Source organism: Haliaeetus leucocephalus, unplaced genomic scaffold (genome assembly GCF_000737465.1).
Source record: "Haliaeetus leucocephalus isolate CR32 unplaced genomic scaffold, Haliaeetus_leucocephalus-4.0 Scaffold598, whole genome shotgun sequence".
Classification (NCBI taxonomy): Eukaryota; Metazoa; Chordata; class Aves; order Accipitriformes; family Accipitridae; genus Haliaeetus; species Haliaeetus leucocephalus.
The window spans coordinates 939,656-954,681 of record NW_010973034.1 but is presented as its reverse complement, the minus strand read 5'-3'; the positions used below and the strand labels follow the sequence as shown (position 1 = coordinate 954,681).

At 38.9% G+C, this 15,026-nt stretch overlaps 1 protein-coding gene across 2 annotated transcripts in view; it reads right to left on the bottom strand.

Moving 5' to 3' along the window:
* Positions 1–15,026, bottom strand: part of FAM172A (family with sequence similarity 172, member A) — a 268,877-nt gene that overhangs the window by 131,503 nt on the left and 122,348 nt on the right. For both annotated transcript variants that reach the window (XM_010578033.1, XM_010578032.1), the window contains one exon: positions 7,617–7,835. In XM_010578033.1, the coding sequence (XP_010576335.1) occupies positions 7,617–7,835 (219 nt within the window). The remainder of the gene's footprint in view (positions 1–7,616; positions 7,836–15,026) is intronic.

Below are 15,026 nucleotides of genomic sequence, written 5' to 3'. Positions count from 1 at the left end.
CCAAACTAGAAGCTTCCAAACTGTTGCTTAAGAGCCCAGAAAAACTTAAGGATCCTCAACACACACAACTCTTGGTAACGCTAAATGCACCTTGGTCTTACTTTATTCAGCAGTTTCTCTCCAAGCAGTGCCATCTATTGGGAAAACTAACTAAAATTCAAATATTACTTGATAATAAAGAAAATATACTGCATTGTGTATCGACGAATTCACTCTTGACAACCACTGATCAAAAAATACAGAGAAAGAGAATGAGAATCAACTGTTAAATAACAAAGCGTAGAAGAGTGCTGCTGAACAGCATGCAGCCCATGCAGGGGAGAAAACCTTCTACTGACACCACTGACCACAAAAGACAAAAAGCATTTTTGATCAGTTTAGCATCCCCTTTTAGCCAGGGAGAAAAGGATACAACAAGGATTCAGCTGAGAGAGGAATGGGAAGATTTCTCAAAATTTAGATGAGTTCATGGTGGGAGATAGCGTAAAACAGACTACCTTAGGAAAGACTTCTGTCTGGACACTATGAAAATGGAGTTAACAGCTCTGAAGTTGGTAAAAGGTAGTTCTCAGGGCGTGCTGATCAGCTACAGAGTTCACTAAGGCATAGCAAGAACAGAGGTCATGACTCTGTTCTCAGAGCTCACAATAAGGCATATTTCTTTGCCTGTCTAGGGATGACAACGAGCTGATTAAAAAGATAAAACTTGTTCTCAGGAGGTAAATAATTCAAAATAACATTGCACAGTAAGTAAACTCACAAAAAGTAAAGATTTCAGTTAGTAAAAGCCTTCACTCGTAAGGATTTTAAAATGTAATGAATGAAAGGCCTATAATAATTAATTTTTCAAATTATCAGCCACCTATGAATTGCAGGGTAGGAACTGACATTTTTTCTGGGCAGCTTATTTGATATTCCTCCATGCCACCGTTTCCTCCACTACTTCTAGCCCCTTTGGCAGCAGTCACTGCTGCAGGCAGCCAAGCAGACTACAGAGGAACTACCAGATTTATCTTCGTCCCAAAAGCTAGATTTTTTTTTTCATATTTTTTCCTGAATTTTGACTTTGTTTTCTGTAGCAGATGAGGTGAAAACAACATCCTTGAACGTACTGTGCATCCTGTGCCCCCGTTCCCTGTCTGCTGACATTCATTTCCTAGGACTCCACAAATGTTGTTTTCTTGACCTCTATGCATCACAGTACAGTCCTCATATCCCCCTACCCAAACACCATAAATATTTCTAGAGGAGTGGGGTGGGGTGCGGTGTCCCCACAGAAAGGGTTATTTTGCAACAGCACCATTCATCATAAGATGATTATATATATTTAACTCAGAAATTAATTTTCATCACCTCTCACTGTATCAAGGCTCTTACGGCTGACTGGTCCCCAAGAAAAAACACATGTAAAGAATCTCCAGGGTTTGCAAAAAGGTGTATGTTGCCACTTGAGCCCCTGCTAAATTTTTTCTGCCAGTTTTCCCAAACACACTGAAATCTAGCATCGAAACATCCCACTGCGTGCAGTAGGTTAGAGGATAATATCCTTGTTTTGGGTATCAGCTAAAAGGATATGATCCTTTGATTCTGTTAGATAAATGATAAAGGATACTTGCAGAGAGCAATCTGTACTGGCAGGAGGACGGACCAGAAGACCTACGAGGTCTTTTCAGTCCTCCACTGCAATTGCTCTACAATCAAAGAGAGGCAGTATCCGAGTACAAGAAGTTTGAATAATTTTATTCACCTTTGCCTTCAACAAGTAGGTCTGCTTTCTGCTGAGCTAGTTTTCTTTACCATTAGCTTGCTAACTGGCCAGGTTTACCAAGCCTGAATCCTGTCTGAAAGGAAGGAGGACTCATCTGACCTGCGAGAGACCGTCTTTGTTAGCACAACGGGAGCACTGCACAGCTCATGGTGGGAGGAGAGATGCAAGCTGGTTCTTTCTTCTGGAAACTCACACGGCTTGCCTCACGTTTTAGGAGCCGGATCTAACAATGCGCATTTTGTCGGCATCATGTAATGCATGTTTGAAAGACACCAAAGCTAGATGGCCCCGATTTATTCCTTTTCTTTGATTAAACCATACTTCTGAAATGCAGAACAAAGAGAGGGTATGGCAGAAAGAAAAGCCAGTGGTGCTCTTGAAGAGATGCAAAATCTTCCTTCAGTGATTATCTGTGTCTCTGATTTCTCACTTGCTTAAGGAAAAGAAGACAAATATAACTTTGCCGGACTAGCAGACACAAAACATACTATAAGAAGTATTTACAGTCTCAAGATTTTTTACAATACCTCATTTAACTGGACAAGCTAAATAGCCTATGCATAAATTATTGCATACTACTATAGTTTAATCTCTACATACTTTAGCTATTTAACATAAGATGCCTGTTCACTGTAGTATCAATAGAATGAAATATGATATATAAATATTCTTCCTGTTATACAGAAACTACTATAGGAACTTAAAGCTTATCTGGCCCTTTAGGAATGATGCGAAGCCCTAACTGGAGGTGCCCAGTGCCATTCATTGTAGCTGCTTTAGAGTCCTCTGCTTGGCTTCCAGCTGCTAGGTCAGGGTGGTGCAAGTCCTACAAGACATCAGCCAGATCCCTCCAGGTGTCCCAAATACCCGGTGGCACCCAGAACGTCACTACGCGTTTACATCCCAGCACCTGAACTGTGGTCTTTTTTTAACGCCGAACACCCAGTGGAACAATAAAGCTAGGGTAGTTTCTAAGCAGTTTTCACGAGTCTTCCATTGCCAGCATGATTTTGCTGTTGCTTAGAAGTGGAAGAGATTTCTCAAGAACGTAAGGAAGTAATGGGCTTTAAAAGGTAAATACGGACAAAGCAAAACCATGTGTTATTTCAGAGGTGTAGGTAAAATAACGCTTATAGTTGTAAGAGGGGGAAAAAAAAAAAAGGCGCCGTGACATAAACATTGGACTGAGACTTTGGAGGTTCGAGTCCTGATGCGCAGCTCTGTGCTGGAGCATGTCCCTTCCCTCTTGGGAGCTGTCTGCCTAGCGCTTGTCATTTTGTCTCTTCTGGTGGAATAAAGGGCTTATTAGCTCGGTCTCAGCAGCACGCTAATGCAGTCACGCAGGCTCTGGGCGAGAGCAGGCGCCCACCTTGCCAAGTCACAGGGTCGGCAGAGGGAGCCGGCATCTGCCCAGGGACGGCCACGGGGCCAGACCCGCGCAGCTGGCGGGACCGCGGCTACGCCGGGAAACGGCTCCGCCTCCAGCGTGGGAAATAAATCCGCCGCACCGAAAGGTCACCCCGCACAAGCGGACGCTCCGCGGTGACCTTCGGCCGGGCAACGGCTCGCGTCAGCCGTACCGAACCACAAGCAGAAACCGCACAACTGCGCTCGCGCGCTTGCCGGCGTCTCCTGCCCACCAGCAGTCGCTGCGTGCTTAACCGTACGTTAATAAACCTGCCTTTTTTTACCACTTTCTCCTAAATACTGGCACAAATTATCCTGATGCGACCATTTTTAGTTAAAATGAATTAATCAGTTGCACACGATCTTCTTCTATTTAATCTCTCGCAGAAAACAGGAAAAATTATTTTTGAAAAGTATGTTACATCCAAAATTAATTTCATTTCATTGATATGCTATTACTATAAATAGCGCTGTTATAGGTTGTGCTGTAGTAAAAATAGTATTTGCAGGAAGAATTATTAAAGCGGCTAAGGTCAGTTAAAAGAAAGGACAAAATTCCTATTGTACAGGCCTAGGAAAGGCTTACCCCTTTTGCCCAGAAAACCTGACCCCATCGGTTGGTCTGATAAATGTACTTCTTCCTACTTCTTCCTTCATTGCTTCTTTGATATCCTTCCACTATTGTGGCAACAACATTATTGCAAATTACTATTATTATAAAATTATGCGATTTATACTTTTTCCTTTAATAACATTTCAGAATCCATTCAGTATACTTGTTTAAGTGGTGAATGCTATTTAGAAGGGGATAAATACTGATTTACATTTCTAAGTGTCTTTTAACATAGAGAAGACACTGTAAATGTGAAAATCTGTAGGGAGTGGGAGATGGCTTGGAGGATGGAGGGAATAATCATGTCCCATTTAAGCCTGTATGATCTGTTTCCATAGAAAAAGGTTAGAGATCAACAAATTCTCAGTTTAGTTCAGTAATAAATGAAGGTTGGCTAGGGTATTAAGTTTCTGGGGGGAAGCATTAGCCAATATGTACAGCAGCAGCCTCTGGTGGTCTAAGAAAAAATGGTAGTATCTATAAGGATAGAAATATGTTTTTTAAAACGATGTATGTACATATTTAGCTATTTGACTCAATCCGCCATTCAACACATTAAAAAACAGATGCTTTTAAAATGATCTGCTGGCAATATGCTTGTTAAAAATCTGAACAGTAAGAGTATTAAAATTCATATGCATTCATTAGCATGTTATATAAAAGTAAAATGCTTTTGTTTAATCATTCCATAAAGTATTATAGTCAATGCTGATTATCAAGAAGTTTTTTCCTTGGTTTGCATGAACAAAAAAGAAACCAAATTTATAAGATTGTTACTGAATTGATGACATTTTCTGTCTTCACTCGTGAATTCAGTTGGCAGATGTTTTCAAGAACAAAAAATTCTGTCTTACTACAAACCATATTAAGCAGGTTTTTCTGCCATAATGTTTGACATGATGTTTATTGCCCAGACCAAATCAGTCCCTTTAACAAGCTATAATGTATGCCAGAAAGTACATTATTTCATAGTTAAGGAAACTTCCAGCATGAAACGATAAGTACTTTGATCTTTCAAGCACTATGCTTAATGCACTACACACTCCCATAGTCGTTTTTATTTGTACTCATTTTGTACAAAAATACAGTGCAATTTGAGGTTTTGTATTTTAAGACTCTTTTACATATTTTTGAGTAGCCCAGGTATTTGCTTTTTTTTTCCATGAAAATGAAAATAAAAGAAATTTTCTGTGGAAGAGTTCAATTTTTCCAATTCTTGGAAAATCTAACTGCACAAGTGGCGGCATCATCCAGACAGCTTGAATTTTTGTTCAAATGGCATTTCCTCATCAGATCACAACAGATCTCAATGACCCTATGAGAACATAACTGAGGATATTTATTACTACTACTTAACAGTCTGAAACAATTTCTCCAGCATATTTGACACAAACAAATTTTCCTTCAACGCTAGATGCAGTTGATGACTTGTTGTGAAGGTATTTTTCATCCAGTCTCTCTGTACCAGTTTTCCCTGCTTGGCAAAGATGACGTAAGGCTTGCTCAGGTTTTTCAAAACTTTTTGACGAGATCATTGTGAAGCATATACCACCCTTAAAGACTGTAGAGTCTGTAGAGTGACAATATGTTTTATTTCAAGAGCCCAGTGAGTCAAGCGTATACTATACTACACAGTAAGTAAGAGTAGTATCTAAACTGCCCTTTGAGATTACCCCAAACCAGCTCCAACACCGTCCCCCCCACCAGCCTGTGGCCGCAGTAAGCCTGGCAGCAAGTCCCAGGGTGCAAACGAATGGTGATTCCTGTAGCAGAAGTAATCCTATGGACCCAAGCATGGGAGGCAAGAAATACATTGCAAATACGGCATCGCACCATTTTGTTTGCATCGTGCGATGCCTGGACAGACTGACAACCGTGTCTGTGGCTGGGAAGATGGAGCAGAGCATGCTATGTTCAGAGCTCCTCTTGCAACCACCTACAGACTTAGCAGTTCTGCCCAACAGAGTAAATGGCATCCTATCGGCGGTCCAGTTTTGTTTCAGAAACAGATAGGCAAGTAAATTGCAGTAATTTATCCTGCCATACACCAAAGCAAGGACGTTTTTCACTCTGTTTCAAAAACCTTTCTGTACTAGAGACTACTAAAGAAAAAAACCCAAAGAATTCTTTGAGAATAAACCAATTGCATCAGAAAACATGATTTCAGTTAATATTCCTAGGAAAGGAGACCACCACCCACACTTTCACCAAAACTTATGCCTTCTTTCCTTGGTTTGAGGAATATCAAATAAAGGGATTGTTGACAGTCATATCTGAGACACAGAGCTGCAAAAAAAAAGGAAAATGGGATGGAGTCATGCATTTTATGTTTTGTGGGTCAAACCTCCTGAAGCCAAATTTCATGCCTCATCAAGCAAAAGAACCACAAGAAGGTGGAACTGCTAAAATGGTATCAAAAAAAGGTCCCCTTGGTTCACTTTCAACAAGGGGACACTGGACCAGAATGCCGACTAAATGCCTTTCTGGACAATACAGCAACGTTGTCCACTGGCTTCTGATGGACCTTGAGACAAGGCTGGTAGCCCCCCTCTTAAGAAGCCCGGTCTGGCTGGTGGGCAGAATGGCATCTCCCATAAAAAGCAGCAGATAGAAACACCACTGCCCTGTTGGTGACTCTGAATATGTGTATGCATCCTTTTGTTCCCCATACTCAGTAGCAAGATATTTCTCAAAAGAGACAGTAAAATTTACGGTATTAGTGATAATCTTGCATCCAGGTTACAAACTCTTTTAACTAGCCAGTACAGCTGTATTTCTCCCACAAACATTGTTATGCTAAACCACAATTAATAGAAACACATTAAAATTTAAGATGATTCTAACATGTCTTCGACTGGATTTTTCTCTGTTTCGCACCAGAAAGGGATATATGTTTTTACTGTTTCAACTACACTGTGGCATTTCTGACATTGTTTTACCATTGAATGAAAATGCTAACTTTCATAATAAGGGCTTTGGAAATTGCATGACTCAGTCTCAAATGTATAATGCATAGTATGTATATGAAGCAGAATGTGTCAAAGTGCAAATAATATTGTTTGTGCCCCCTGCAGAATTAGAAATCCTCGGGTAGCACTGTTATAACGATCCCATGCTGGTAGCATTACAAAGTGCAAAGGTTCACTGAGTAAGAAAAGAGCAAGGGACAGAGTTTCCTCATTACACCATTCTCGAACTATTCTAGCTTAAATATTTATTAAGATATTAATAACTCTCCTCCTTTATCTGCCTTCAGAAGTTCAGCTGAAACACAATGGATGACTGCTCATACGAAAACAATACATTATAGGGTAAATCTGCTACCACACAAGATGAACACCGGTATTTTCCACAGTACATTATTAATTCAGCAGGTAATATGTTAAAAAACTATAAAGCTATAACTACTGCCTCCCCAATATAAAAGAATATAATACAATAAATGCATGCATGACATGTGAAGCTAATATGTTGCCTAAGCTGCAGTAGAAGGTTTCTTATGCACACCTCTGTTTATAAAATCATTTTTACAAAGTCTTCCTTAAATCATTCTCTTTCTTGATAGCACCACTGAGTTCCTCTGGGGTTCATTTGAAGTTCCCCTTTGAAATTAGAAAGGAATGTTTTGTAACTCTTCCAAAACTTCACATTCAATAAGTGACAAAAAATATCAATAGAATAAAGAGCCAGGAACTCTGTATGAACACTTGAATGCCATCTCGGGAATGTCTTTGGTTTTTAAAAAGCATGCTGTTTACTAGCCAATATGGACAGTAAACATATCTATACATCATTAAAGAAGGGCAAACAAAACAAAAAGAAACTTACTCTAATATACATCTGCATAGTTTCTTTTTCTTTTTGTGGATTTCGATACTTTTCGTAGAAGTCACGTCGCTTCTTTGTTTCCTTCTGGATTTTATCTTTTCTTTCCCTCTTTTCTGCAGGTTCATCTGAGCTATCAGAAGACAGCTGTACTTGGGCTTTTGTCTTCTCCACTTCAATATAGTTCTCATTGGGATTCAGTACTATTACTCCATAGCCTTCCTGTTTTAGAAGAGACACATACACACACACACACACAAAAAGAAGAAATATGAAAAGGGAGATTTAATGCTTGAAAATGCTTTGCATTTACTTTAATGCTCTTAAAAACTTTTATATTTATTTCAGTAAGTTCACACAACATAATTTATAGAAGGGCATTTTAAGAATATTCTGTTTGTTTCATTTCTGTCATTAAAGGGATATTGATGTGTGAATATGTGTCTGTGCGTGCACTTATGCTCATACACATCCCTCAGCGTCAGAAAAGTTGCCTGTTTTACCTTTAAAATAATTTAATATGTTGTTTTATTCATAAGCACTTTATACGACTTTTTCAGAAAACAGTATGAGAACTAAAAGCAAAATATTATTTTAAGAACTCTACATAATGATGAATAAAAAGCTTTATACCCACCCAATAAAAACCTTTAAAATAAAAAGGATGGAGGGATTTCACACACACACACACACACATATATATATGTATTAAAGAAAGCATGTGAAAATTATTCACCGCAGTTTAAAATAGTAAAACCTTTTGTCTAGCTGACAACAAGCATACCATGCAGAAGCCAATAGCGGCAGTAACAATGAATCAATACCAAAACTGATTCAGTGGTATTGCTTACAAGTCAACTCTTTTACTGTGGGGATGACTTTTAAGTACATCTTTAAATCTGCTCTGAAACTTCACTGGGATTATGTCCTGTATTCAACAAACCCAGAGAAAATTTGTGACCTGCAGGATGCTTTTGAGCATACCAGCTGCATTTTTGTGCCTCAGAAAATGAGCCAGTTGAAAAATACATGAATTTATGAATGAGAAATAAATCTTGAATAAATCAGCCAATCATTTTATTATGATTTTTAAATGATGGCAAATCACACAAGAATTGTAATATTCGTGGAAGATATAATCGCAAATGCGGGGAGAAAAGAGAAGCACGTGCATTTAACAGATGAGTCCTTAAAGTTACCATGGGTTCCCAGTCAAAATCAAGCTGTCCTTTAAAAGTAAATTTTAATAAAGACTTACTTTTTGGAAACGTCTATATTAATTATCTTACCGAACAGCTTTATTCCAGCTTTTCACTTGGTGCTTCGTTTTGCACTTGGGCTAGGCATGAGGATCAAAGAGGTCCCCATACCTAGCTGGCCAGAGCAAACCAAGCCCACGCCAACAAAAGATACTTTATTTGGGCTTGCTTTATTCTAATCTGTAGAGCCATTCACAAACCTTGTAGCGCATTGTGGCCACTGTCAGGTAGACAGATTGTCACTCGGTGATTTTCTACAGTTGGACACACTCGACTAGTTATCAAAATCGCATCTGAAGGGAGTTCCTACCCCTCGTCCTTGTGCCCTTCTCAAACGTCTGCCGTAGCTTCTCCTCCCACCAAAAACCAAGTTAAAGGGCACGGTTGCACTCTGCTAAACAGGGTGAAATAGCGGCATTCAGGACACTGTCTCTGGCGTAAGGGACGTAGTCAAAAAAGGTCACCATAGGCCAAAGAGAAAATTGCCTCCTCGCTAGACGCGGCGCCCTGAGTAAGTGGTCTCCTGTCATGTTGCTCCCCTGCCCTCCCTGCTGAGTGAATTGAACTGGGATAAATATAAACAAACAGGCAAATAAATAAATAAATGAAGGGGGGGAGGGCAAAGGAAAAGGGAAAATTAAGGACGATAAAAAAGTTTAAGATCTACCCACGCCATTGCTGGTCACGCTAAAACACAACGCTGTACTATTAACAGATAAAATTTCGAACTTGGAAAATTCGAAGCTTGAAATCCACTGCAGGGGAGAGTACCACTTACGAACATTCCTAAATTACACGCCTCAGAGGAAAGGATGGGTTTTTGAGCTCACTAGTGGCACAGTAGGACCAAGTTTTCACAGCACTTGGCAGGCTGGTGGTTTTGGGGCTCTCTATGCTGTTCATCTTCTTGACCCGCTTGTTTTGAGCAGAGACGCTCCGCGTATCGATTCGTTTTGCTTTCTATACAATGCCAAACGCAAAATTCATGTGTTTATCACAGGTCTACAAGTGTTACAGGGATTTGAAACTCTGTCCACTTTAAGCTGACCACAAAACAGACACATAAATCATCAAAGAAGTAGAATTTGTCTAAGTTATTGATTATGTAACTGAAAATTACATGACTCATTTGTCCAATTTTATGAGGACACAATGTCAATTTTTCACATAGACATCAACAGATGAAATATGATTCCATTTTTAAATTCACTATTTCATAAATCAATTAAAGGATTTTTATCAATTATATTTTAAGCAGTGTAACATGTCTCCTTTAAATTTTTTTTTTAAATTTCTCCCAGATAGCAGGCTTTTCCTGTCAGTACAATTAAAATAATTAAGTAAAAACTGAGATAGGCTTTCTTATAATTGAGAAAAAACAAAACCTTACGATTTGTAAGACTTTCTCTTAGGAAAGTTATCTCTTTTCAGATTGTTTTGCTTACACAGTGTAGTGTATTTCCCATTCCCTTGTACTTCTGCATCCTAGTTTGCAAGATGTAAACAATGGCACCAGAAAGAAGACTTGACAGTAACACATATAAAGCAACATGGAAAAACAAAAAGACTGGTAAAAGTGTACTCAATTACAACCTCTCTCATTCAGCCTTAGCCCAAGCATTTTCTACTGAAAAGGAATACTCAGCTCCAAATAACATCTATGTAAACAACGTGGCTTTTAATTTCAATTAATTTTTAAAAAATGTATTTCACATGAGCATAGCTGCACCATTAAAGTTCAGAGCAATCAGGAAATGAAAAAAAAGGTGGAACTCCTCAGTAACACAGTGGTGTTGAGCAGAGTGCAAGTCAATGCAAAACTGACCACACAAGACCACTAATACCTAAAAAAAGGCCTTTAGTAAATTTTAGTAATGGTCCAGTTACACAGTCTTTGGCATGGCTGCTAAGCAAAGACAAAATCACATTCATTAAAAAGTACCTTTTTAAATTAAAGTTGTGTTCAGAAGTATATACCTCACATTGTCATTAAAAACATCAATTTCAGCTATGATGAGTTTACACCATTCTTAAGATGTAGCTGCCTACGCTGCAAGTAAGTACCATCATCCAGGAGAGTTTTAAAGCTTGCCACCATCAGTAAAACATTAGGTATTGTTTTCAAAGTATGTAATATTGGAGTAGTTTTCTCCTGTGTGTCCAGTGCATACAGAAGGAGAAACCACTCTCTAAAGCGCAAAGTTTTTTCATGGTAAACAGCTAAACTTTGGGACAAGCCCCCCACCCATCAATCTTCAGCTGACTGAAAGAAGCCAAGCCCCATGCTCTATCTACCACATGGCTGAGAGAATACAGATGTTGCACAGAAGCCAAGGCCTGCCTGCATTCCCCATTAGTATATCTGTGATGAGATGCAATAATAAGGACAGACACTGACAAATACAAGTCCTAGCCTCTGATCTATGAGTTCAGCGGGTACAACTACAGTTTCTCTCTCAGACTACAACACCCAATTAACAGCTATTTCCCCAAATTCTAACGCTTCAAGGTAAGTAAAATGTAATCTACACTGCCTACCAGCATCCTCCAGGTAACTACTTCTGGAGGTAGAGGACTGTGTGCGAACTCTACTTTTAGGTTCATAAATACAAATACAGTTAATACTTATGATTAATGCAAATGATGATGAAAGGAAAAGCAGGCTGACAAGTCAAGTGTTGGAAAGAATGATGAATCTCGGTTACAATACCTTTACTACAAAGCCAAAACAACGTAGAAGGACCTTTTCCACCATAAAATGGGGTGGTACTTTCTGCCTCTTACTGGAAGTTCAAGCAAGATGTTTGAAAGGGAAGCAATACCAAAATTATTGCCTCTGACAACAACAGTAAGGTTAAAAAAAGGAACCCCGAAGTATTTGAGGTAAATTCCAAATCTTTTGAAATCTCTTCTGCCTGGCCACATGAATAATGAGCTGAAAGCATTCAGCTCTGCATATTAATCCACCAAGATGGGACACCATATGTGACCAGAGAGGTCAGGGCTAGAGAGGAATCTTTTGACCTATGTAACTATCTTTTTTGGACTGCGAGCGAGGGTCTGAAAGAGATCATTTTCCTAAGCTTTATCAACCTGAATTTTCAAGTTCAGGTTTCTATTTGGAACGTTGGCAACAAGACCGGAGTTAATTCCCAGGGGAAATGCAACTCAAAGTGCTCAGCTCTTAAATCTGCCCGTGGTTAAAATGGACACAGCAATGCCCATTCATCTTTCTGAAAGATGTATGTTCTGTTCATTTCCCATCTTTTCCACGAGAAGGGTACATCGATGTCACTGTTGCGACATCGTAGGTGCAACAGTGGGATGAGGTCATGACAACCAATCAGAAGTCACTAGTGAAGCGTTAAAGTAAACATAGCTGTTGGAGATGCAGCTCAGCTTGAAAAATGCCCCCTCCATTATTTGAGCAATTTTCTCAAGACGTGACCTGAGACTGAAACGCCTGAAATGTCAGTTGACTCCGCTTTCTGTTTCCACCCAATGTACATTTTGGCAACTGCACCCTGCTAATACTTTGCGATATTTCCATCCCGGCTACACCTCGGCTGCCTGAATTCCAGCACTGTGTCCAAGTGTGTAAAAATGCTGTGTTACTGCCAAACACACATTGTCTCACTAAGTTCCCAACTTAAAATAGCTCATCAAGTTAGGCAGGAAAAGAAAACATGCCACAAAAAGTTTTTAGAGGACCACCTGTTGTCTATTATTTTTACATAGCACTTACTCATAAATCATAACACAGGGTAATTAATCAAGCTGTCAAAGAGAAGGTCAAAGGTTATGTGGGGGAGTCAGGAGGTCATGCATGGGCTGATAGAGGTCAGGGTCACACCGCATTCCTCATTATCAAGTTGGGATGAGAGACGGCCCAAGCAAACAAAAGTGAAAGCAGATGGAGAAGTGAGTGGATAAAAAAAAGGAGAAAATTTCACAAACAAAAAGAAAAGTGAAAGAAGAATGTCAGTTGCCTTCAAACAAGGAGGAGAATAGAGCAGAAATACATTGAGATGTTCTCAAAAGGTCTCACACAATACAAAGAAACTACAGTTTGATTATTTAAATACACTTAATATAACTTTCCATCCAATCTTTTTGCAAATATTAAGCGATGCCGCAAAATGGGCATGGTAGTTTTGGTTCCATTTCACATCTGAAGTCAATACTTTCAAGGTGAATTAGACAAAAGGAACCTATTACTGTGATGAATGCTGATGGATATATAAAATTGCTTCTAAATGCTGAAGTTTATTCCTGTTTATGGCTACAACCAATAGACGTTCAATAAAAAAGTTATAACCTGTTTGAATGATGTATTAAGAACTATACTTTCATATACACAAATCCTCACAAACACAAAGCATCATAAAAGTCCCTCTGGATGACACAACAGTTATAAAATATTCTATCATTACACTGACCTGAATTAGATGCAGAATACTGTGCAAAATTAGCTGTCACCCTTTCCTCAAAATCTTTGTTAATCTCATTTTGAATGTTTGCAGCTTTATCAACACATGCATCAATGTCAGCTCCTTGGTTACTGAACCGCTGTACTTGGAAGAAGATATAATTAAAATGTTTTGGCACAGAAAAGGTGAAATTGTATCTTCCCCTGTTCCCTGAGGAGTCTGTAAAACATGTAGGATATATTGACAAACACACACCCTTGTCTAGAGCCCTGACATCCCAGGTCACCCAACTGCTATTTATTTCAAAACATTCACTTTACACTTACCCAAACTGTCACCTGCTGTGTTACTAACTTTTAATGGATATTAGAGCTATAAAAACAATAAACTCTTCATTTCCTTTCTGTTACTGCCTTCTAATTCCTCACTGCATTAGGTCCATATCTATCTGCATGGAGAGCTGTATTCATCTTATTTCGCCATATATAGTATCTTTATGCTGGAAAGTATAAAAGATGCCACTAGAATGCTTTACTTTCTATTTGTTAATTTGGGGCTAGCACAGCTATACTAAACAAACCAATGTTCAAGGCTGAAAAAAACCACCATATAAGCTGTTACCACATTTCGAGTTTACTGCCGAAAAGTTTTGAAAAAAATTAATGTTTTACATCTATCTATAATTAGCAACCCAAATATGTCTACGCGTAAGATCTTCAATCCTGTTTTATGATGTTTGTTCCCAAGGCCAAGACTGAATAAACACATCCATGAATTATAAGGATTTTACTCCCTCAGTTGTGTACTGTATTCTTGGTTAGGAACTTCTGTGCCTTTACAAACACTAATTTCACTGGATTTTCAGCAGAAAATTATTTCTCATGGCAAATGAAATACATGAAACTATGCTGTAACATTAACTGAATTCTGTGAATTAACAGAAAAGAACTATGTTCACGTTCAAATACTGCTTGAAACGTTGTTTAATAAACCCCAGACCCACCACTGTTCCCTGATGTCAGATTCGGGCTATCTGGAGAAATGACCGGAGGCTGAATGGAAGTGAATCCAGCCCAGGCACACAGGCGGGACTGCAAATAATCCGTCCACATCAACTGCCCAGGCTGCAATAACAGTTCCTGCTCTTCACTAAGTGCACACAGCTTTGGGGTCCATACAACCTGTGAAAGAATGAATCCACCAGTTACCCCCAAGGCCCAGCATCTTTTAATGATGCCTCATCGGTGCCCCTTCTGTAAATAAAGTCTGCACTCTGAAAGTTTTTTCCCCTCTCTCTTAAGAAACAATTTTATTTTCTTTTCCCACAAAAATTTCAGAAGCGTCAGAGGGGTACAAGGTCTCAAACAAGAACCTCATGCATATTTCACTTTTTCACTAAGATTTTAATTAAAATGTTATTCAGATTTCTACAGAACTTAACTTTTTGAAAGCAATGCACCAGAAACTATGGCAAATCAAATAATCTTCATAAAATCCACACAAGTAACAAGTAATTATTGGTTCTAATTTATCGATAGGGAAACCAAGGAGAATAGCAGTTACTCTTTGAAAGTTATGCTCAGATAAGGTGGAGAGATGAAGCTGGATTGTGGGATTTTTTTAATGTTTCTATGGTATTTCTAAGCATCCCATTAGCTAACAGTGAAAGTTCTCAACTGCAAAGTCATTTTCAAATCCACTTTGCCTCCTCCCTGAGAATGTCA